At 47.6% G+C, this 24,489-nt stretch overlaps 2 protein-coding genes across 6 annotated transcripts in view; one reads left to right on the forward strand and one right to left on the reverse strand.

The window, feature by feature from the left end:
* LOC146853834 (uncharacterized) overlaps positions 1-23,707 on the reverse strand; it is a 218,191-nt gene extending 194,484 nt beyond the window's left edge. The window contains exon 1 of the mRNA XM_085651835.1: positions 23,070-23,707. Coding sequence (XP_085507961.1) covers positions 23,070-23,263 — 194 coding nt within the window. The 5' untranslated portion in view covers positions 23,264-23,707. The remainder of the gene's footprint in view (positions 1-23,069) is intronic.
* The window catches only part of LOC146853835 (membrane-spanning 4-domains subfamily A member 4A-like), a 293,969-nt gene that overhangs the window by 149,457 nt on the left and 120,023 nt on the right, over positions 1-24,489 (forward strand). The window lies entirely within an intron of this gene.

A 24,489-nucleotide genomic window follows, 5' to 3' on the forward strand; every position in this document is an offset into this window, starting at 1 on the left:
ATTAGAAATGTGTAATTTACTATTCTAACTCCAGTCCACGTTACAGTAGGGAAGGTGTTTGGATAGTAAACGACACTATTTCTAATGTTAGCACGCCATCTAGTGCAAGTCGATGTAAAGACTTGCGTTGTAAAAGCATGCGTTGTAACATCGCATGCGTTGTAAACGTTTCGTTGTAATGGTAGTGCGGTGTAAAAGTTGCGTTGCAAAGGTTGTTCCCCCTGTCTGGCACTGGGCTGCAGGGCATAGTGACATGCAGCTGGACGTATTATGGGCAGGATAACTATCCTAAGTGTTTATGCCTGGGACTGCCATGTGACGCGGTCCCGGGCTGAGGACATAAACCAGCGACCTCAACGTGTAGTGAGAAGGCTCTCGCCACAGGGGGTCAAAGATTGCGTGTTTTAAAAACCAACCCCAACACAGAAACACTCTTCAGGATCACAACAACAGGGTTGCCTGTTTGGAAATTCCATCTCCTACAGTTCAGACACTGCACTGTGTGTTCCACTGTAGGCTTCAAAATCTAAATCAGGATTCCGAAGATCCCTAAATTGGGTGGGCAATCTGCTACCAGGGAAGCAGAGGCTATAGCCTCCACTGAGGTAGTGGGCTGGCTGACTGTCTGCACAACTAAAATGAGTCCCTATGTGTTTACCCATCAGAGACTTTCACTTGTAGAAATGTTTTCGGGTTTAGGACACTTCATACAAAGATTCACCATTATAGAACCCCAACTTGACACATGGATCAAATTTAACATCACAAATAGCTGGGAATATAACTCTAGTTATTAACACTATAAATGCCAAAATTGTGTGTTATCAGTAATCAGTAAAACACAAAGTAAATGGCATGCTTAGTCTTTCAGCAGATATAAACAAATGAGTTCCATCAATTTGAAAGTATGAACATCTTTTCTTACAACCCATGTATATCTCAATGATGATTAAGCACCAAGGAATGTTGAATATTGAATTGTGTGTGTAGGAGAGTAGGGTCTGCAATCCTATGATCACCCAGATTTTTTGCTTTTGCTTCATTGGTTTACGACTTTCCCCGGCTGTGGGCCTGCCAATCAGACCCACAGCCTAGCTGTTCTCTCTCGAAATTAACACACATGTACACTAGGTGCATCCACCAATTGGAACTGGGCCGCCTTGTCAGTCCCTGTCTCAGCATACCACAGGTATCCAGGGCATCGGTGTACCCAGGGCCTACCAGGGGCTGCAGCATGTGTTATGCCACCCCTGGAATGGCCGCCCAAATCTGACACAACTGGCTGCACGACAGCTGGGGCAACGTGGTGTAATCACCCGTTGCTGTAGGTGTAGTATACCTACACCTAACCCTAAAATGGACACATGGATTCCTATCAGTCACTCCTATGGCAGGCCTTATCAATCCTGAAGGCAGAGTGCAGGGAATCATGTGGGACAGTGCTCTGGCGCGAGCTGAGCCTGTCGACGGCTTGCGGAACCAAGTCCTAATAGCCGTTCCACGGTGACGCGGGCCAACCACTTTTAAATGCATTATAACCCTCGCGGTTATTTGCTAACTTTGGCATCGCATCACCTACACATGTCGAGTAAGGTGTCATACGATTTGGAATACGAACCCCTCACCAGTTCTGGCGACGGGGTTAGCATTCCCCCCTTTTAGAGGGGCACGACATGGAAGTAACCTTGAACCCCGGTTAAAGTTGACTCAAGCCTCAGCATCACAAAATGGATGCTGCCACCAGACACAAGTCTGACCTCCTGCTGCTGGGAGACCTTCCAGCGAGGGGAGCTTGGACAAAGGGTTTCCTGTCGAGGGCGGTGTTAGCACCATCCCAGACAGGGTTTGTGTATCCCAGGTAGGCAGGGCTGAAAGGAAGGTGATTGCAAGTGGCACCCCGGTGCTCACTGTGCATAGCCCGGCTCAAACCAGTTTCGGGGCCACACCAGCCCCTGAGCTGGGGCGAAGCCGGACAAAGGATAGGGGTGTAACCACCCCACTCCTGGCTCCACCCATAGGTAGAACCTAGTCACGGGCCAGCCCCTTTTCTTAGAATAAAGGTAGGAGCGAGTCCCCTTCCCAAATTGGATAATTCTGAATCTTGAACTACTTTCCACGAAAGGAACTCTTGACTATTTCTGAAGACTCTCCCTTGTGGCTAAGGAGTAGCCACCCTGCACCAGCAGGCACCACCTAAGCGCTTGCGGTTTGCTGTAAGTCTCTCCTACGGATCAAGACTGCCCAGCTCGACGAGAACCGAGTTCCCTGCCATCTCCGACCTTTTACCTACCTCATCAGCCCAGCTGAGAGTCGTAGGTGTGACGAGACTTGCGGGACCGGCCATCTTCAGAACCTGCACGACGCTTATCTAGCACGCCCACCGAGGGACCCTCGAGTGAGTGCACCTAGGGTTTGAGAAGCCCTAACCTTGAGCAGCTCCAGCACCAAAGTCTGCCTCCCCAGCATCCACGAGATCTGCGTGGGGGTCCTTCCGCTCCTTGCTGTTCACAGCGTTGTTCGACCACTTGCCGACCGGCTTGTGGCCCTCTTCACGACGCACCACGATTGTTTTCATCACTAGTCTGGTTGCTCCAGACTGGCTCTTGCTCCCCTTTAACAGAGGAGTACCACGGACCCTCCTGGTCCACTCCCGACGCCAGCTTGACTCCACCGCGTGGGTTTGCCACTGCCAAGATCCGCTGCCCCATTCCTGGGCCTAGCATCATCGACAGCAGACACCTTCGTGGGACAGCTCGCCCTCCATCTTGGTCGCCGCCGCGCCTCCTGGTCCGAGGAACAGCCGAGTCCGACGTCATCCACTCACCTGGTCGAGGTGACTTCAGCCGGTACCCTCCTGGTGCCCACACGATCGCTGGCTAGCGGTTGAGAACTGAGTCCCCTCTGCTTTCAGGTTTCCTTCATCACCGATCCAGGCTTGGATCTCGCTGAACATCGACACTGGTCGCCTGCCAGCAACTCTTCTTTCAGGCTCCTGAGACTACAACGAGGACTTCCGACATCTTGCCGAACCTTCCACAGCCGCAGCCTCTGGGCTAGGTAACTCGAGCATCTCGGTGCTCCACCGCAGGTTCGCTTTACAAGTGTTCAGTTCCTTTTTCGTTTAGTCCCACTGACCGGATCACTCCGGAATCAGTAACTTTAGACTTTCTAACCTCTCCCCTTCCACTTGCAGTGTAATGGTTTCGTGCCCTCGGGCATTTGTGTAAATTGTGCAACCAGAAGTATTTTCCTAAGAGTTTTGTATTGTGCTTAGCTCCCTGACTCATAAAGAGCCAGGGTAGTCTTGTTATAAATAAATACCCTTTATTTTCATAACAACTTGTGTGGTGTCCTTTCACTTGGTGTTCAAGGGGTATATGTGATGGTAAACAGCTGGCTTAACACGCCCTCTAGAGTTTAGCCTAAGACTGCTCGTATCCACGCTACTAGGATAGCTGGTCTATAAGGTTGACTTACAACCAATCATCAATAAGGGTTGTTTGGAATGATACACAGTGATCACTAGAATAGTGAGCACTACATATCAGGCCAACTTCTCACAGTGTGCACACGCAGCATTAGCAAGCATTTATCCTGAATGGAGACACATCACTATGTAGACTGTGGCAAAGACAGTGGTAATTGATGAAGACGGTCATCAAATGGCACATGAAGCCGTATTCCACAATGTGTGCATCGCAGCTGTTCGATCAAGCACCTGAGAAAACCACAATGTTGTGAGCCTACATCGAAAAAACAAGCATTTGCAATGCAATAGGTCTTGCAATTTTAGAGTTAGAGCTATTGGCATTGTAAATGACAATCTGGCACATGCATCAAGAAAAGCTTTTGCGAGTCCTTAATTGCGAATATTAAGGAATCGCAATTAAGGACTCGAAAAAGGCTATGCATGTAGGATTTGCTATTAAAATAGCGATTCCTTAACATTCATTAATTGCGACTAACAAATTGCGAGTCGCAATTAATGAATGGCTTCCCATTCATTCCTATGGGCCTCCAGGCCCATAGGAATGAATTGGAGATTGCGTGAGCAATTTGCGAGTACCAATAGGTACTCGCAACTTGCTCACGCAATTTCAAGGGTGCTAGGGTATCAAAATGACACCCTATTGCACCCCTGAAATTTAACTGTGCACATATGTTGCTCACACACATGTTCTAAGGGCATGTGTGTGCGCAACATTAAACTTTGAACAATGCAACAAATGGCATTTTTCTAAGTTTTAGCAAATTACCATGAAGTCCAGCTTCATGGTAAGTTGCTCCCGCTAATAGCGAAATCGCTATTTTTTACACTTTAATGCATTGCATTTAAGGAATCACAATTTGAGATTCCTTAAATGCAATCGCAATTTAAGGAATCGCTATTTTGAGATTCCTTAAATTGCGATTTTTGCATTTGGGATGATGTATCCCACATGCAAAAATACCGGTTGCAAAGGGGCAGATTCTGAGAATCTGCCCGTTTGCGACCGGTTTTGACGTTGATGCATGTGCCTGAATGTCTTTTACTTCTGTACTTTGGTTTGGAGTGTAGTGGATGTATGTGTTGTGTAGTGGAATTATGTGGGATGTATCGGAATTGTTAGTTGTGGAATTGTGTAGTGTGTAGTGCATTTGTCCGGATACGGCTCATGGAAAGGACACCTGAAAAATGCCCCCAATGTGGAGCAAAGTTCCCCCACAGTGACCACCACGAGGTCTGCAACCTGTGCCTCTCACCAGAACACAACAAATCCAGCTGTCCAGCCTGCGCCGCATTCCGATCCAAGAAAACTATCCGGGATCGAAGAGCTCGACGCCATATCATGGCCAGACCGGCTCCAGAACCAGAGGACATCTTTGATCAGGGCCCGATGTCCCGGAAGAAGATTCCGAGGAACTCCAAATTATATCCGAAGCAGACGACTCCGATGACCCCATTACTCCGGTGCAACGCGTGAGTACCAATGCCCCTACCCCAACCCCCCCAAAAAAGGCAAAAGGCATTGGTCAAGACTTCGCCAGCTGGCCCCAGTTGCGACCGTAAACAAACTTCAGAAGCCCCGCCCTCGGGCTCGGCTCCGAAGAAATATAAGCCTACAGGTGGCTCAGGCTCGAGCAAACCACATGTTATTGTACCCACAGTACCTTCAGCACCGAAGACACAAGACCTCTCGGCACCGAAGCAGGCTCCGATACCCTCGATACCGAAACCATCGAGGCCTATTGATAAGCCGGCATCCAAAGCTCTCAAGCGTTCTTCGGCACCAAAATCTCCACCGGCACCGAAACCATCATCGGCACCGAAACCATCATCGGTACCAAAACAACTGTCTAAAGTCCAAAAAAACTCTACCGATCATCCAAAACATGGATCGGAACCGAAAAAATCGACGCCAAGGCCACTTGCGGACGATGAAGAACTTTTTCACCCTGATCCAACGCAGAAAAGGATTTATATCAATCCAAAAACTGGAAAACTGGACATGTCACCGCTGTGCCATACAAGAAAAGAAAGCTGGACACAACACCTTCTCCAGCTCCCGTAAAGAAGAAGGAGTCAGCCTCCTCACCCATTCGTCCTTCCTCTCCTATACCACCTGTCACCCCACCCCCCCTGTCCCCACCTCCTTTTCCTCTACCATCTCCTTCACATACACCACCTCCACAGGATGATGATGATGTCTTAGGGGGAGGAGGTGATCCGGATGACCTTAATGATCCTAATGATCCTTTCACAAATCCGGATACGGTACCCTTAGACGACTGGGCTTACCCTCTACCTGATTTTCCTGATCCTACTGCATACCCCTAAAAAACCCTCACCTCCAGATGACCACCTGGGGTTTGGGAAGCTGGTAAACAGGGCAGCACTTTACCATGACGTCCCCATGCATTCAGATGTACCCGAAGAAGACTTTCTTTTAGACACATTTGAACAGTCTCAAAAATCAGTTCAAATCTTGCCCATGATTAAGGGAGTCATAAAACACGCCATAGAGGTTTTTAAAGAGCCCGTAAGAGCTAGGGTATTTAACCCTCGAATTGAAAAGAAATATAGACCTGCCCCGCAAGATCCCGCTTACATTAAAGCACAGCTCCCTCTAGACTCTTTAGTAGTTTCAAACGCAAGAAAGCGGGCTAACTCCCAAACAACAGGAGACACACCGCCCCCAGACAAAGAGTCCAAGCTATTAGAATCCTCGGGCAAAAGATTTGCAGCACAAGCAGCTAACCATTGGCGTATTGCCAACACACAAGCCCTATTAGCCCGCTATGATAGGGCTCATTATGATCAGTTAGAAGATCTTTTACAACACCTACCAGATCAATACAAAGCCCAGGCCAATGACCTCATACAGGAGGGAAAACTTATATCTAATGCATCAATTAAATGTGCACTAGACGCCGCGGACACTGCTTCTAGGGCAATCAACACAAGCATACTTCTTAGACGCCATGCATGGCTACGTATTTCAGGCTTTAAGCCAGAAGTACAAACAACAATACTTGGCCAACCATTCAACCAAGAGCAACTATTTGGACCAGCAGTGGATACACCGAGACTGCTAAATCAATGGGAGCATTACATTACAATCTCCACAACCATGTGGCTCCTTTCGACGCTCCTTCTATAGAGGAGCCTCCAGAAATACTGGAACAGACACCTCCTCCACTTTCAAAACCTCCACGCAAATATCTCCCAACAGAGGATATTTTAGAGGAGGATATGGGGGAAACAACACCAAGGGACGAGGTCGGGGCAATACCAACACCCGTACCTCTCCAGCCACTAAACAGTGACTTGCCTCCACTCCCCCCAGACCATTCCACTCCAGTCGGGGGAAGACTCAAACAGTTCCTACCTGTCTGGAATTCCATTACAACAGACAAGTGGGTAAGACAAATTATCCAGTTTGGTTACTGCCTAGAACTCACAAATACCCCCCCACACACATACCACCCAAACACAGTCCAATGTCGCCACACCATCTTACACTACTCAAGCAAGAAATTCTGTCCTTGCTTCAAAAACATGCAATAGAACCAGTTCCACTCCAACATCAGGGCACAGGAGTATGCTCTCTATACTTCCTAATCCCCAAAAAGGACGGGACGTTAAGGCCCATACTCGACCTCAGACTCCTAAATCAGTACATACACTCAGATCACTTCCATATGATCACTCTTCAACAAGTGCTCCAACTACTTCAACAAGACGATTTCCTTGCCACATTAGACCTCAAGGATGCATATTTTCACATCCCCATGCACCCTGCTCACAGGAAGTACCTAAGATTTGTCATTGTTAAAGGTTTGATTACATTGATCAGTTTATGTTGTTCAAGCTAAGACACACAGTTGAGTAAGATTGTTTGAGTTATAAGAACATTTTCTCTGGTCAAAAAATTTGCCATCATGAGTATAGCAATGTATCTAAAGTTTTTTACCCTTTGTGTCTCTGATTCACGAATTTCTGTTTGTTTTAAAATTTGGTTTCTGATTTATAATCCTTTTTGTCTTGTCTTAGCATAGGAATATAAAACTTTTCTTATGGCCTTTTCTTCTTTGAGATGAAACGAGTTTTAAAGGATTACACACACTGTGTTTGGATATTAGTTTTGCTTCTTAAATAGGTGAGATAATAATCGCAATCACTATCGTTTTTTCTGGTCATCTCTTTTTGACTATGTTGCATGCTACGCGGCTCATGGAGTGTTCACTCAACCTTTCTTGACTGTAACAATGGGCCAACTTAGAGGATGTCTTTTCTTATTCATCATTAGACTAGAACTATAATATTAATTTGGTATGAGACTGAATTGGACTAAACAAATTGTCTTTCCATCAGATGATGTACTAGATCTGAATACTCTACATATTTCTTCGTTTACTGTACTTCTCCCTGATATCTGTCTCAACTTAGTTTTTTACCTCTTTATTTTCTCCTCTCTCTTCCCTATCACTACTTTTTCCCCATCATTTTTTCTTTCTTCTGTTTATTGAACAAACCATATGAATATTGCCCTATCTTTACAAAAACTGAGTACAAATATGGCTGGATTGTGTTTTAAATTATGTGCTCCAACAATGAATGTCTTTGTGAAATTTCCTGTATGTACATATATTTATGTGTCAAAAAGTTTTTATATTTGTGTGGTTTTTATGTGCCATCTGCCTCTCAAGACTGAGTAGTCATATACTATATGTTTGTTTTTATGATTGTCGTATATATATGTTTGTAAATGTTGTCTCCTTGTTTGTGAATATTGCAGCCCTGATGAAGTTCCTGCATGGAACGAAACGCGTTGGCTGTGCACTGTTCGTGCTAAAATCTTCAGAATAAAAAGAAAGAAACCTTATACTATTTGGACTATTTGACTGACTGTGTCTAATTCTAATGAGTGCACCTTCCATCTTTGGATTTACATTTTGACTCGCTTTGCACCTTCGGATGACGGATGCAGGAAGTGGCTTTGCACCAACATTTTTTTTGATTGTTAACAATACATGTGTTCTGGTTGAGCTGGACCCTGGTCGGTCGTCCTGTTCTCTTTTTTTTTGGACAACACTATCAGTTTACTGTCCTCCCATTCGGAGTAACAACTGCTCCCAGGGTATTCACCAAATGCCTAGCAGTAGTAGCAGCGCATCTCAGGAGGTAACAAATCCATGTCTTCCCATATCTCGACGATTGGCTCATAAAAGCGAATACTTTCGACAAATGCGTTCTCCGCACTCACCAAACTATTCAAACCTTACACAACTTGGGATTCACCATCAACTATCCCAAATCTCAACTACAACCCTCCCACACACATCAATACCTAGGAGCCACCATAAATACCTCCAAGGCCATAGCTTATCCCAGCACAGCCAGGATAGCCAACATACAAAATCTCATCTTAAAATTTCAATCCCAACACTCTCTTCCATGCACGACTTCAAATGCGTCCCTTGCAAGAATGTCTAGTAACGACAGTGGAACCAGGCTCACGGACAACTTACCGATCTGGTATTGGTGGACAGTCGCTCACTTCGCTCACTGAAATGGTGGAACACCATCAACCTGTCCAAAGGACGACCGTTCTTAGAGCCTCTTCCACAAGTAGTGCTGACAACAGATGCATCTCTCACAGGGTGGGGAGCCCATCTCCTACAACACACCACTCAGGGCAAATGGTCCACTCAACAAAAACTGCTCCATATCAATCACCTAGAGCTTCTGGCAGTGTTCCTAGCATTGAAATCTTTTCAATTACATCTAAGGAACAAAACTGTCCTCATTCGGACAGACAACATCACAACCATGTATTACGTACAAAAACAGGGGGGGACACACTCTCTCCAACTATCCCAACTCGCACAGAACATTTGGAGATGGGCAATTCCCCAAAACATCTACCTGTTAGCGGAACACCTTCCAGGGGTTCAGAACCAGATTGCCGATTTGCTAAGTCGACAGACCCAACAAATCCACGAATGGGAATTACACCCACAAGTCCTACTCCCATTCTTCCAAAAATGGGGCCAACCAGACATAGACCTGTTCGCCACACACCAAAACGCAAAATGCCCAACCTTCGCTGCCAGGTTTCCCCACCCACAGTCCAAGGGCAATGCGATAGGGATGAACTGGTCAGGCAGATTTGCGTACGCTTTTCCGCCTCTCCCACTCATTCCTTTTGTGGTACGCAAGCTCAAATAACAGTCTCTCAAACTGATACTAGTAGCTCCCACTTGGGCACGTCAACCCTGGTTCACAACACTTCTGGAACTCTCTCTAGTTCCACATCAAAAACTGCGCCTCTCCCCGGCCTTATTAACGCAGAACCATGGAGAAATCAGACACCCAGATCCACAACAACTGAACTTGGCGATCTGGCTCCTGAAGTCTTAGAGTTCGGTTACCTCAACCTACCACCAGACTGCATGAATATTATAAAAGAATTCAGAAGACCTACTACTAGAGCATGTTATGCTGCAAAATGGAAAAGATTTGCTATTCACTGCACTAACAATCATATACGCCCACTGGATGCTTCCATCCAAAACATAATTTGCTATTTACTACACTTGCAAAGATGCAATTTAGCGTATTCATCCATACGTCTACACCTAGCAGCGCTAGCAGCCTACTTACAAAATCGACAACACTTGTCACTATTTAAAGTGCCAGAGATCAACGCCTTCATGGAAGGTCTTAAAAGGATTATTCCTCCCAGATTACCACCTTCTCCAGTGTGGAATCTAAATATTGTTCTAACTAGGCTCATGGGTCCCCCATTTGAACCTATGCATAAATGCGAACTACAGTTCCTTACATGGAAAGTGGCTTTCCTTATTGCAATCACATCCCTGCGAAGGGTAAGTGAGATCCAGGCTTTAACTATACAAGAACCATTCTTACAACTACATCGTAACAAAGTGGTTCTTAGAACAAACCCAAAATTCCTACCAAAAGTCATTTCTCCATTCCATCTTAACCAATCAGTCGAGCTACCAGTCTTCTTCCCAAATACAGACTCAGTAGCTGAAAGAGCTCTTCATACCTTAGATGTTAAAAGAGCCTTACTTTATTACATCGACAGACCCAAACCTTTTCGCAAAACCAAACAACTGTTTGTTGCTTTCTCTCCACCACATAAAGGCAACCCCATTTCAAAATCAGGGATAGCCAGGTGGATAGTTAAATGTATCCAAGTATGTTACCAAAAAGCTAAACGCACTCTTACAGTTCCCCCTAGAGCGCACTCCACACGCAAAATAGGGGCTTCCATGGCATTCTTAGGAAACATTCCCTTAGAAGATATTTGTAAGGCAGCCACATGGTCTACAACACACACCTTCACTAAACATTACTGTGTGGATGTGCAATCCAAACAACAAGCTTCTGTAGGTCAAGCTGTCCTAAAAACTTTATTCCAAACTGCTGCAACAGATACAGGTGACCACCGCTAGGGGAGACACTGCTGTATAGTCTATCCTAAGTGTGTAATCTGCAGCTCATATGCCTCGAACGGAATATGCTACTTACCAGTATGCATCTGTTCTTGGCATGTAGAGCTGCAGAGCCACACACGCCCACCCACCTCCCCGGGACCTGTATCTGTTCCAGCATTGTCTTAATTAGACATTACACATGGACATCCTTTTCTTTATTCTTATACACTCCATCATTTCCCATCATGGCGAAAAACAATCTGAGGATGGAGTGGATGCCCATGCGCACTGTTGTCCAGGGGAGGAGTCACCTATCTCGTGACCAAAAGGCTTCTTCCGAAGACAACAACCTGCAATCATCCGAGCCCAACACCAGATGGCGATCTTATCCTAAATGTGTGGCTCTGCAGCTCTACATGCCAAGAACAGATGCATACTGGTAAGTAGCATATTCCTTTTCGAATTACAATGCAGGGCTGCAGAAAAAAAAATGTATGTGAATATAGTGCTATAACAGGTACTTTGCTAAGTGCTAGAGTAAGATGTGTGTGTAAAGTTATGCTTAAATGTGTGTTTTGAAGGTGTGTGTTGGTGAGGTTCATGAGGAGCTATTTATTTGGAAACACGTTTCTAACTATATGGCGTTGATGTTGTTGTATGGTGAAGGGGTTCTGTCTAGAGCATGTTGTCTGCTGTGACCTTTTAGTTTGCGAGTTTGTAAACAATAGTGTTTGGTGTTCTAGTTGGGTACGTACTTCTGTTGGATGGCTGAAGAAAGTCCATATATAGATTACTGGAGGTCTGTTGGTTGCATATGTAAGGTTTGTTTATAGTCGGGGCCTTTGGAATTATACGGTCCATGGAGGGCCAAAGTATGCTGCAGGTTTGAAAAATATGGTAAGAAATAAAAAGTAATTCTGGACAATTTGGCAACATCTATTTCAGTATTATTACATTATTTAGGCATTTTACCAAATATTTATTCTGAGTGTTGATTTTGAGTTTGGACGGTAAGAGAAAAAAAGGTTTTCTACAAAATCGTCTGGTGTTTTAGAAAAATGTGATGGTGGGTGATGTCATCTGAGTAATTAATACTTTCAGTTAAAAGATTAGTGTATTGTTGGAACTCTAACACTGGTTCATTTTAATTGAACCAATTTATTGTACACCTGAAAGCAAAACATAAAACGAAAGTCAGCAACTGAAGAACTTGTGCAGTGAAATTCAGTCGGCTGGTAACCCCCACATAGTAAGATACATGGCCTGCAATAGTTACATGTCTGGTGTGCTTTACAGGTAGTCATGGCTGCTTAACTATTTTGGGTCTTGTAGGCACAAAGTAATATGAAGTTACACTGAAAGTGTCAGGAGTCTTTGCCAATGTCTTTAAGCTATGTTGTAGAGCATTGTGACTGCCGTGCAGCATGTTGAAAGGTTAGAATTTAAAAAGTGCTATAAGCTTTTTTGTTACCTTATATATAACCAAGAAGACATTATGTACAACTGAAAGATCCAATTAAAAAGGAATTAACATAAAACATTTCTTCTAGTTTTTTTGTCCTTGGATGCTGGCAACTTTTTCCTGCCTGCTATAATGATTGTCTGCTATCATTTTTTTTTGTTATGGGGGCTGGAGAGGCATAAGCAACGGAAAGGTGGAGGTTGAGAAATAGTACCTGAAGCACAACACGAGCAGCAGACAGACACTAGGGGAGAATCAACAGATACCAGATTTTGAGGGCAGACTGAGGAGGTTCAGAACAATGCTGAGGTGGTGGTGTGCTGGTGCAGAGGTGATGGCTCAGGTGATGATTAATGAAGCTGAGTGATGCTGAGGTGGTGGTACTGCACTGGTGTTCAGGTGGTGCTGAATTGGTATTGTGCTGAGGTGGTGCTGCGTTGGTGCTGAATTGCTGCTGAGGTGGGGCTTTGCTGGTTCAGAGATGGGACTGTGATGGGACTGAGAATGGGTTGCGCTGGAATTGGTGCACTGATGAGCACGTGCTGCAGCGCTGATGTTGAGATGGTGCTGTGCTGATGCGGATATGGTGCTGTGCTAATGTTATGGTGGTGCTGTGCTGGTGCTGCACTGGTGGTGGTGTTGTGCTGAGGGTGAGATGGTGCTGTGCTGATGCTGAGGTAGTGCTCAGGTGATACTGAGTGGTACTGAGGTGGGGCTGTGCAGGTGGTGGTGCAATGATACGGAGGTGGCGCTGTGCTGATGCTGAGACGGTGATGTGCTGATGTTGAGGTGGTGCTGTGCTAGTGCTGAGCTGGTTTTGCACTGGTGGTGGTGCACTGTACTTATAATGAGGTGGTGATGTGGTGGTGTTGAGTGATGTTGAGGAGATGCTGCGCTGGTGCTGAGGTGGCACTGAGTGATGCTGTGCTGCTGCTGAGTGAATCTGTTATGGTGCTGAGTGATGCAGAGGTGGTGGTGCTGAGCTGGTACTCAGGTGGTGATGAGTGATGCTGAGTTGGTGCTGTGCTGATGCTGAGATGGTGCTGCTCTGATGCTGAGGTGGTACTTAGGTGGTGCTGAGTGATGCTGTGGTGGTGCTGAGTGATGCTCAGGTGGTGGTGCTGCTCTGATGCTGAGTGATGCTGAGGTAATGCTGCGCTGATGCTTAGGTGGTGCTGCTCATTTACAAATGACCTACCGTGTTGAAAATGAATCCTCTATATGCACCTAAAAGAGCAACACAAACGGTAAATGGATGGTCATACAGTAAAAGAATACAGATAGATTGACATTTGTATTTACCCCTGTGCATTAACACAACACGTTTAAGAATATTGGCATTGTCAGAAAACACACAAATGATGTTCAAAAGGATAGACAGCGCTAGGAATGCAGCATGGATACTTGACAAACAAGATGTGAACTCAACGTAATGCTTCATTTAGTGAATTATGTTTATTTATTGGATGGATATAAATCCTAAGTGTGTAGGCAAGTCTTGCAAAAGCGATGAAGAGGATGAATGTCAATTAACATAAATGAAAGCCATTTCAGGCCTGCTATGGTTCTTGCTAAAACCTTTCAAAGGTTATACAGCTGGTGGGGTATGGCTGATGCACCAACCACTGGTGAACAAGAAAATCACTAAAGGCCTCATCAAGAGGTCCATGGATGTAGGAATGTTAATTTAGCACCCCCAGAGGTAACAATACAAGGGTTCCTGTTAGTCCAGGTCGCACCCCTTGAGAATTATGGGGAGGCTGTTATAAAAAAAAGTAATGTAGGGTTCGAATCTCCCTGGCAATTCCTGACCCTCTCCCGCAGTTTCATCTAGGAAATTTCAGTTGTTTTTTGTCACTGAACTCTCAACTCTCCAGAGGAAACATGAGGAATCCAGGGTAACTGAGCAGAGCTCAACTACTGATGGAGCCAGTGACAAATTATTGGCCTCATGCAATGCAACGAGGGCCTAAGTAGCAGAGTCTATGTACAGGAGTAATTAACTGGGCATTGTGGTGACACCTCAAACTATTCAGGGAAAAAGTAGGGTTCTTTCAAAGGAAAACAGCCATGACTGGGAAAAAAAAGCATTCAAACATATCAAAATGCATTTTTCTATGCAAATGAATGCAGCAATCTGGGGGGGCGTGGCCAACTGCCAAACATGGCGGTCGACTCTTAGGGAAGCTCCGGACCTGGGTGTCAAGAATTCCTGTCTTTCGAGGGGAAGAAAACGGTAACCAGCGAAAACGGACTACATCCCCCAGGATGCTTAGCGGTTGAGAGGTTATGTAAACAGGAGAGCTGTTACATAACTCAAGGAAAACACGCCCTTATGTAAACAGGAGAGCTGTTACATAACTCAAGGAAAACACGCCCTTATGTAAACAGGAGAGCTGTTACATACCTCAAGGAAAACACGCCCTTATGTAAACAGGAGAGCTGTTACATAACTCAAGGAAAACACGCCCTATAAAGGGAGGAACCGGGAGGTACAACGCTGTCGGATATTGTGTTTACACCGACGTACCTGCTTCGTGAAGAGCAGTGTTCCGGAGTGGTGCTCCAGTAAGGCAAGAACGGAGGTAGGTCGAGTCGTTACTCCCTGGGCCGTGTCTTGCCCCATCATCACCTGTGAAGGACCCGGAAGCTCTACCGGTCAACCATTGAGCTTCGCTTTTTGACTCGGCTGAGTCAAAGCGCAGTGGCGCTTTTGCTGGTTGGAGTCGTAACTCCCAGCCCGACCAGAGATACAGGGACTGCCAGCTGTAACGCACACCAGGAGGTGTTTGCCGCGTTACAGACTCGGAAGTCCACAGGATCGATCGAGCGGCTGCTCTCGGTTCAAGCTTCTTGCTTTTGATTGGGGTATCGGTGACGCATCACCAGGAGGTGACTCCGCGTCCCGGTGCAGTCTGAGGAAGAGGTTGAGCGGCTGCTCCCTTCAGGTAGAGACCCCGGCTGGGTGTTTCCCTGACTCCTCGATTCTCCCCAACACTCTTCGTGCCCCTCACAGCCTACCGATTGGCATTGTCGGCCATTTCATTTCTGCCCTCTGTTGGCATACGCCGGGATCGGCGTATATGCAGAGGACGGTTAGGATCATCCGTGCGGTGGGCTGGTAACGTACTTAGCCTGGAGGATTCCAGTGACTATAACTTTTGTTTATTCTTTGTATTATTTTTGCCTTCATTAAAATAACTAACCCTTCACAAGTGGTTGCGTCCTCATTATCGTGTCTGTTAAACGATCCTGAGACGTTCAGGGCGTTACACTGGGCAGCTATTATCCTGGTAATAGCCGTTCCCCGAGGTGCTACCTGCAACCAGGGACCGGGCGCCACGATACAGCACTAGTGCCGATCATCGGAGCCGTCTTAGGGCTCCCGCGAGGCCCCCGCTGTGGAGTGGAGCGATCGGATGCTGAGGGGCCTACGGAGCGGTGGAGAGTCAGAGCGAGCCGAGCCGGTGAGATCGCGGGGCTGCGAAAGAGCGCAGGTGGCCCCGAGACCATCGGAACAGGGGAGAGTCCGGAGTGGATCGGTGGGGCCCCGTTGGGGTCATGCACAAGGACCCGGAATGAAACGGGTGGTGCGGCGCGACCTGGGGAGCGAGCGCCGGAGGTCTGGAGAAGCGCGACGTGGGATATCGACAACGCGAGTGCCGGGGATGCGGCGCGGCCTACAGGTGTTGCTGTATCCGGCACAGTCCGGAGGAGTAAATAACCCGGAGAACAAAGGCGGATAGCGGCAGAGTGACACTGCCAAGGGTCAGCAGGAGAGGAGATCCTGACACGCTGTATGGACGAGTCAATGGGGCAGCACTGATGCCAGCGGCAGGTAAAGGCCTGCACAGAGAATGTGGAGAGAGTGTACTGCGCTACAGAGCTGATGGGGGCATAGCACACTGGGTGAGGCCATAGAGAGAAGGCCATACAGGAAGCCTGGACGACTTCGCCCCCAGCCTCCCTGGGAGGGCATAGACCTGCACACCTACACCATGTCACGCGGCTGCCGTCGGGGTGCCCGGCATTGGGCATCGAACAGAGGACCAGGGGTCAACAAGCTTGAGCCAGCGCTAATAATTACTCTGGAGACCGACGGCGGGGCTGGCTGGGGCAGCTGCATAGTAAGGGGCCTGGTGAACACAGCAGGCAGCACATGAGAATAGCCCAACGGCGACAGTGGGCGCGGATTCCCCACGGTGGCCAGGGACACGGCCCCTGGTAGTTTCGTGATGGGGCGAGTGAAGGGCAAACAACAGGAAAGTGAGGCGGGCACTGACCGTGTCCCAGACACAGCAGCATCCATGGGCGCTTCCCCGCAGGCCAGCTGTATACCACCTACCAACGCAGTGGATACGGTGGACAAACTGAACTTAATCTTACAGGAAGTGAGAGACTCGAGGAAAGCTATAGAAACTCAAATTGGCGCCCTCACAACCGGCCTGTCGCTACTCCGAGCTGATCACACTAAGCTCGCCGACAAGGTGATGGACCATGTTGTGGAGCTGGGTGTCCTCTCCCCCCAGCAGACCCAAAACAACACCCATATCAAACAGCTACAGACCCAGGTCGCCACCTTGATGGAGCGCGTGGAGGATGCGGAAGGGAGGGCGCGAAGGAATAATATCCGCGTCATTGGTATGCCGGAGAGAAGCGAGGGGGCCGACGCTGTCCGATACATGGAGGGATGGCTAAAGGAACACCTCACCTTTGAGGGTATTTCCGATCATTTCTGCATTGAGCGAGCACACAGGATTCCTTCGGGCCGTCCGAAACCGGGGGCTCCGCCAAGACCACTCATAATTAAATTGCTCAATTACAGGGATCGGGATGCGTTGTTGCAGAAATCGAGAGACATGCCCCAAATTAGATTTGAGAACACTATGGTCTCGTTGTACCCAGACTACACAAAGATGGTAATGAAGCAGCGCTCCTTCCAGGCAGTTAAAAAGAAGCTGCGGGAATTGGATTTACAGTACGCCCTTCTCTTCCCGGTGCGGTTACGGATCATTCACGAACGAAAGACTTATTTCTTTGAAAGCCCTGGTGACGCGGGGGAGTGGCTGGAGGTGATGGAGCCGTAAGGACAGCCTCACAGACCTCGACTTCCACAACACGGGATGGTTGGTCGACAGGACAACACAACTCGCACAGGCTGCGCAGAAGAGATATGCAGCTTCGCCCAACGTCCCAACAGATGCAGAAGGACAAGGAGACGGCGATACTTGCGGTTTCCTCCTTCCGAGGCACGACAGGGATTGGGGATCTGACTGCCTCGGAGGTAGACACTCAGAGATCGGACTCTGATGGGAGTGTGGCCCTGTTTCCTTCGGTGACTCCGCAGACGGCGGACGGACTGATCCCTTAGTGGGTTGGACTGTGCTGTGAACCCGGACCCAAACAGAACAGTAACGTACATGGTTGCTAGATCCTTATTATCATAGTTGTTTTAACGGCATTGTATTTGTTGTATACACGGCCCGGGGGATGCGTTACTACTGTGGCACCCCAGAGTCGGCGTATGCGTTGGATGGGTAGGTTTGGCCACGTACCCCAATATGCAAAAGCCTCGTTTGAATGGTATTTTGGTTTCTATGTTTTTTGTTTAGTTGGGTGGTTCGGTTTAGTTTTCCAATCGGACCGAGTATTGGGTATTACTGGGGTGGGAACTGGTCCTGGGTTGTGCATTCTCTTTGGTTGGCACGGCAGTATGCAAGTTAGGGCGACCATGAGGTGGCCAAACTTGGATAAGCGATACACATGCAGAATAAATACACCATAATAACGTGGAATGTCCGGGCACTGAGCTCAGTTCAGAAACGCCATAGAATACACGCACAGCTGTTGAGGTGCAAGGCGCAGATAGTCTACCTACAGGAGTCTCATATGGTTGAGCTGGAGGTTGGGAAACTTCGTAAAAAATGGAAGGGCAGGTTTTTTCTACCACATGTTCAGGATTTGCGAGAGGCGCCACAATATGGGTCAGGCATGGAGTGCCCTTTACGCCGGTGGAGCAAAGAGTGGACCAGCAGGGGAGGTACATCTTGGTGCGGGGTACCCTGGATGGCAGACCAGTAGTTCTGGGCTCTATATATACGCCAAACTCACAGCAGGAGAGGTTCCTGGGTGCGCTGTCGGTTGCATTAGCTGGATGGGAGGGTCACCCATGGATAATCGGTGGGGACAGCAACGCTGTGATGAATGTGGCACTTGATAGGTCGCATCCACCCCTACATGGGACAGGGGTCTGCAAACAGGCGAGTGCACTGTGTGGATGGGCGGAGGGATAGGGGTTGTGCGATGTTTGGAGGATGAGACACCCAACCCATAGGGAATACTCCTTCAATTCCCCAGTGCACATGCTACACACGAGAATTGATAGGATGTACTGTTCAAATAACATTGCGATGCAGGTGTCGGATACTACTTAATTGGCGAAATCTTTTTCTGATCATAATCCACTGGAAGTGGCGATCGAGTGGGGGAGGATACCCACCCCAGTGCCAACATGGCGGTTGTGGCCTCAAATGCTAGAAGACTCTTCGCTCTGCTATATTAGACACTATCTAGCATTATTTTACTGAAAATAGTAACACGGCATCTACTAGATTAATCGAGTGGGACGCCTTTAAAACGGGGATCCGCGGGAAGGTAATTGGGGGTGACGGTGGGTGCGTGGCAAGAGGTTCATAAATCCCTTACAGAGGTAGAAGAAAGGCTCAATAAGTTGGAGCAGGAAGCTGTGCAGAGCGCCGACAAGCGGGCACCCCTGCAGGAGGCTAGAATTAGACATGCTGAACTACGGGAATCACTCCAGGTCACAGACCATCAAAGGTACACGCAATTGTGCCATGCAGAGGCGGACAAGGCAGGGACCCTGCTAGCAAAATTGTTAAGGGACGACCCCCCTTCACTTGATATGCGACAAGCGTTCGACTCCATTAAATGGGACTACATATTCAAGGCCCTAGGAAGATTCGGATTGCCAGAAGAGTACGTCCGGTGGATCCGCCTCCTTTACAACGCCCCTACGGCTAGAGCGCGAAGAGGGCACATATCGGCAGAATACCAGATACGTAGGGGAACGAGACAGGGGTGCCCGCTGTCGCCGCTTATTTTTATATTAGCACTAGAGCCTATGGCATTGAAGATTAGGGCGGAATTAGGGGATATGGGGATCAGGGTGGGACGTACCACGCACTTGATATCGGCGTATGCAGATGACATTGTATTATACTTGCGCGACCTCCGTACCCCTGTGGATGCCATGGCAGTGATGTTTCTACGCTTTGAGCAGTTGTCGGGGCTAGCTATCAACCCAACGAAATCAAAGGTATTTTACTTTAAGGAACAGGCGCCCTTACGGGACTTCTTGTTTGGTACGCTACGGTTCAAGGTGGCAACTCACACGTTTAAGTATCTAGGCATCCAAGTTTATCGGTCCCAGGCAGACATGATAGAGGGCAACCTGAACAGAGCCCTTAGAGCCTTACGATCTAGCATTACCTTTTGGACTGCTCTGCCACTGTCAGTTGCAGGCAGGGCGGCAATAGCAAAAGTGGTGGTCCTCCCGAGGCTGCTTTATTATTTTACAAACATACCACTTATGCTCCCGGGCACCAATTTTAAATTGATGAATACACTACTAATTGACCTTATTTGGGGGACAGGTAGACGGAGAATTAGCCTTAAGAAGTTACAACGCAGCACCTCTGGAGGCGGCCTGGGAGTGCCTGATCGTGCCTGATCTCAGAGCTTATTTCTATGCCAGTCAATTGCAGTGGCTGGCCTTCTGGATAGCAGGGCATAACCTACAGGAAATAGAGATGACTGAACAGTATGTTGAGCGAGGGGCTCTTCACACCCTCTTGCTGCCGCACAGTAGGATCCCGCGGGATCTCCCCCCCCTTTTGCGCACGGCGTTGCGCTGTTGGAGGGCAGCCCTGCAGTACACTGGAGCATCTCCTGCGTACGCCGGGAACATACCTCTGCTCGGTATACCTTTACAAGGTGGATGCTTGACGTCGCGCAGGTTGGCGCCTTGGCTGGATGTGGTGGTCAGCACGGTGGCGGACCTTTTCGGAGACGGGTTATTAATGGACCACGATAATTTTGTGCGAGAAACCGGAGCTCCGGACCACCTATATCTCTTACACGCAGCACTGCTGCAATACGTCCGAACAAATTGGGCCCCACAAAGACAAGAGCCATCCACGAATGATCTGGTTAACAATAAACAAGTTCACACTGGAGGGAAAAACTCACACCCCCTTAAGGCAAACTGGCCTAAAATAAATATGTGACTTAATATTAAAAGGTCACCAAGGGATGCCCCCAATATGAGAACAGGAGCCTCATAAGCATGCAAGTACAGTTGACAGAACGTCAATCAGATCTACGCATAGAGAAAAGTAGTGGACAATGGAGTGTCTGCACAACCAGCCAGGTAATAGACAACCGTTCAACGATGAAGAACTAGACACACAGCAGGGGTTCCATGTAAGCCCCGACAAGAACACACTGCTGAGCTTGACAACCAACCTATTGTCACCATCATTGTACGCGACTCAGGCAATAGTGTGAACGGAGAGGTATCCATTCATAAAAAAAACAATCGGACATCAAAATATGTACTCCGAGTAGGTAGGGTACATCAATCCCCCTCAGGTCCCACACTTACCACAGTGTTAAGTGTTCAGCACTCTAGACAGTTATGCGAGCGGCTTAATTGTTAAATTAACGCTGGTCTAAATTCCAAAGTGGAGAGCTCGATGACAAAAGAAAGCCCCAACGTTGAAGCTATGTTGAGGAACATTTCATTTACGATTAACATCAAATAATTCACTGTACCCTGATCTTAATTTTTACTGTACCTTAATTGCAAAGTATTTCTAAAACTAATGTCACTGTAAACATTGATATTGTACATGAATCCAGTGACTCTGCCCCTAACCTCTCCATCACTTGGCATACAAGGGGCCCAAATTCTTTGGGTGCTTTGGCGGCTCAGTTTTTGGTGGCTCAGTTTTTGGTGGCTCAGCTTTTGGCGGCTCAGTTTTATATTTCAGTCTAAGTATCCAACAGGAGTGACAGTCTGAGCGCTGATATTTGCATTTTATTCAATTGTTCCTATACATGTGAGGAAGATTGGGAATGTTACTGTTTAATAACTCTGCACAAACTCATACGTCTAGTTCCACGCTAATAGCACCGGGTTTAAAAAGTCATTCTTACTGTCCTATATAATTTCTGTTGAACTAAAATTATAACAATGAGTCCTTGTGAACCCAGTACCTACGTTCATTACTTTGACAACAAACCTCGGCCTGGATTATGCAGCTGAAAACTGCTTGCAGTAAAAACCTTTTGTTGGTCATTCAGTTTAACCTTGCTTTAACCTATCCCAAGTACAGCGACATGAAATCTCTTCAATGCTCTAACACAAAGTGAAAGGTGGCTAGAAAGAGTATATTTTCCATGAACATGGGAACAAACATAGAATCACGTACCCTGTGTGTCCTTGTAACCTGCCCTGTGAGCCATGTCTGGGCGGTTGGTACGGGGTACCCGGTGGAGAGCGGACAGCTGGCAATGCTGCCAGCAGCGAACATGAAGGAGGAACCACATGACTGCTTCTTCCTCCATAGCGCCTGCATATATTTGTAGGCACCCATCCTGGATTACTCTGAGGCTCGCCAACTGGAAAAGTGTAGTGATGGCGTAAGACTTCGCTCAGAAAAGAGAAAGGTAACACATCTGCTTAACAAGCATTGGCATAGTCAATAGGTCTCGCTTTTGGGACCTTATAAGTATTTAGTTATGCAGCACAATATCCTTGGTGCAACAACATGAACTGTTGCATGGGTAAACACTTATAAGGTACCAAAGGCGAGACCTATTGGCTATGCCAATGCTTGTTTAGGAGAGATGCCTGTCATTATTTAAAAAATTAAAAACTTTGCTTCTTCAATGACAAACATACAATTAATGTGTAGTGTCCCTTTTTTCACACAGACACAGCCGAGTGTCGTGCTCACTTTTCTAATAAACTCGGTGACAATATACTGCCCTTACTTCCAAAAATAAACTCAAATGTTATGCCCCTCTCCCTTAGAAAAGATCCTGTCCAACACCCACCTGCTACATTGGAGGTGTCCCGTCACAGTGCCCCCTTCAGACAAATCTTAGTTCCAGCGCTTCATACCCACTTGAACACAAAAAATCTATTTAAGCACTATGTCAGGTGGTTGTGTGTGCACGCACACATAGCAACGCTATAATGTGGTATGTATGTTGCTTGGATCCAATCTGTTATTGTTTGCAGGTACTTGCCATGAAAATTGTGCAGACAGTCGTACTTGTATGGTGGGTTAGATGTGTGTATGCTATTTTGTGCTCGTGTTTCACAGTGTCACTGGGGGTGGAAAATGTTTGCTGTGGTGACATATATTGCTCGGCCTGTGTGGTGTGTTCCTGTTAGCCCACTGTAAACTATTGTAACGCACTGTCATGAAAAGTATGTGCACTCTTGGTTTTTTAGTGTATGTGTGAGCGCGCTTGTGTATTTTGTATATTTAATGGTGTGTGTGTGTGTCGATTTGATTCTAAAATCTTCGGTGTATACGGGGCAGACACACACGGATTCTGATAGACTCACCGCGAAGAAGGAAGCTCCGGACTGCTTGCCGATGACTGGCTGTCGTGTGATTTTACAGCCCCGGCTGGTGGTTTCGGTTTCATTTCTGCTTTTTTCAGCTGCTCACAGGGTACGTGGCTCTTCCTGGATCTGTGGCCATGAAAAACAAGCCCCCTCATTGCCGGGGTAACCCTCAAAGGTGGCGCCAATCCCATCGCGGCTTGGTGGTGACGTCGACGGACTCTGGGCCCGGTGAAGGCAATTAAAGTGCTCTTGCGTCTCCCGGCCCGCGGCGGTTGTTTAATCCGCTTGTAAAGCACACCAATACCTTTGTGAGTGTGCACAATATAGAACCAATTTACAGCGAAATAGTAAACTGCTGCAGAGTTAAGAATTTGCAGCCCTCACAATACTGCTAGCAGAGTCCAAGTCAAACAGGGGCATCAAAGGAAGTAGAGGAGATGGACGGGGACAGCTGGGCATAGTGACGTGACCAAGCCCCTTACAATAAAGACCTGCCTCAGAGAACACATGGGAGAAACCCAAGTAGGGCGACACGACCCACGGGGCACCTAGCACAGATTGAGCAACAGGACTGCAAGCAAAGCCAAGGTGCACTGGGGACAGCTCGGTAAGGTGAAAGGGTCCGGTCGCGAGACGCGCTCTGTGGTGGGGGAGGGGGAGGAGGGTTGAAGCGCGCGCTTAAGCGAAAGGAAAGCCAGATCGAGCGATGCGAGGAATGCGCGTGAATGCACGTAGCCGCACGTTCTAGGCCAGCAAAAGCATGGTGGCATTTCTAAAGCCCACTCACTAAATGACTCGCCAGATCAGCGCATGCACTGGCTGAGGCGAGACCTAAAAAGTACTTTTCACTACCAAATAAAGGAATGTACTCATCTCTGCATCCCTTTCTTGTCTGTAATCTGAGCACCTCTGGGGCATCTTTGAATACACTGTCTGTTTCGTCTTAATCAGGGAGGACAAAAAACAAGCCTGCAGAGCAGGCACGGCTCTACCCTACCCCCTCCTCCGTTGGGTGCCCCCGCAGAGCCGGAGGGGCAACAACGGAGCAAAAGGCATGCAGAGCAGCCTTTGGGAATGAAGGCTACATTTGGACCTGAATTTTTCTGCTCCCCTTGGGAAAGCTCTCAGTGAGGCTGGTGCCTTCGTTGTTCTAAAACAAAAAATAAAATGGAGCAGTTATGGCTCCGATCCTTGAAGGAAAGCGCATGGGATCTCCGAGAGCAAAGGAGACCAACACTGACCAGAACAAGCCCTCAAAAGCAGCCCCGCCTCTACCCCAGCCCCTCCTCCAATGAGGGCTGCCTCAAAGCTGACTCGGGAACAGGGGGTCAGTGTTCGAGCATCAGCGGCAGCTCAACATTTTGTGAATCTGGGCAAATCATGTAATCACCCCCATGCCCACGCTATATAATTACTA

Source organism: Triturus cristatus, chromosome 4_1 (genome assembly GCF_964204655.1).
Source record: "Triturus cristatus chromosome 4_1, aTriCri1.1, whole genome shotgun sequence".
Lineage (NCBI taxonomy): Eukaryota > Metazoa > Chordata > Amphibia > Caudata > Salamandridae > Triturus > Triturus cristatus.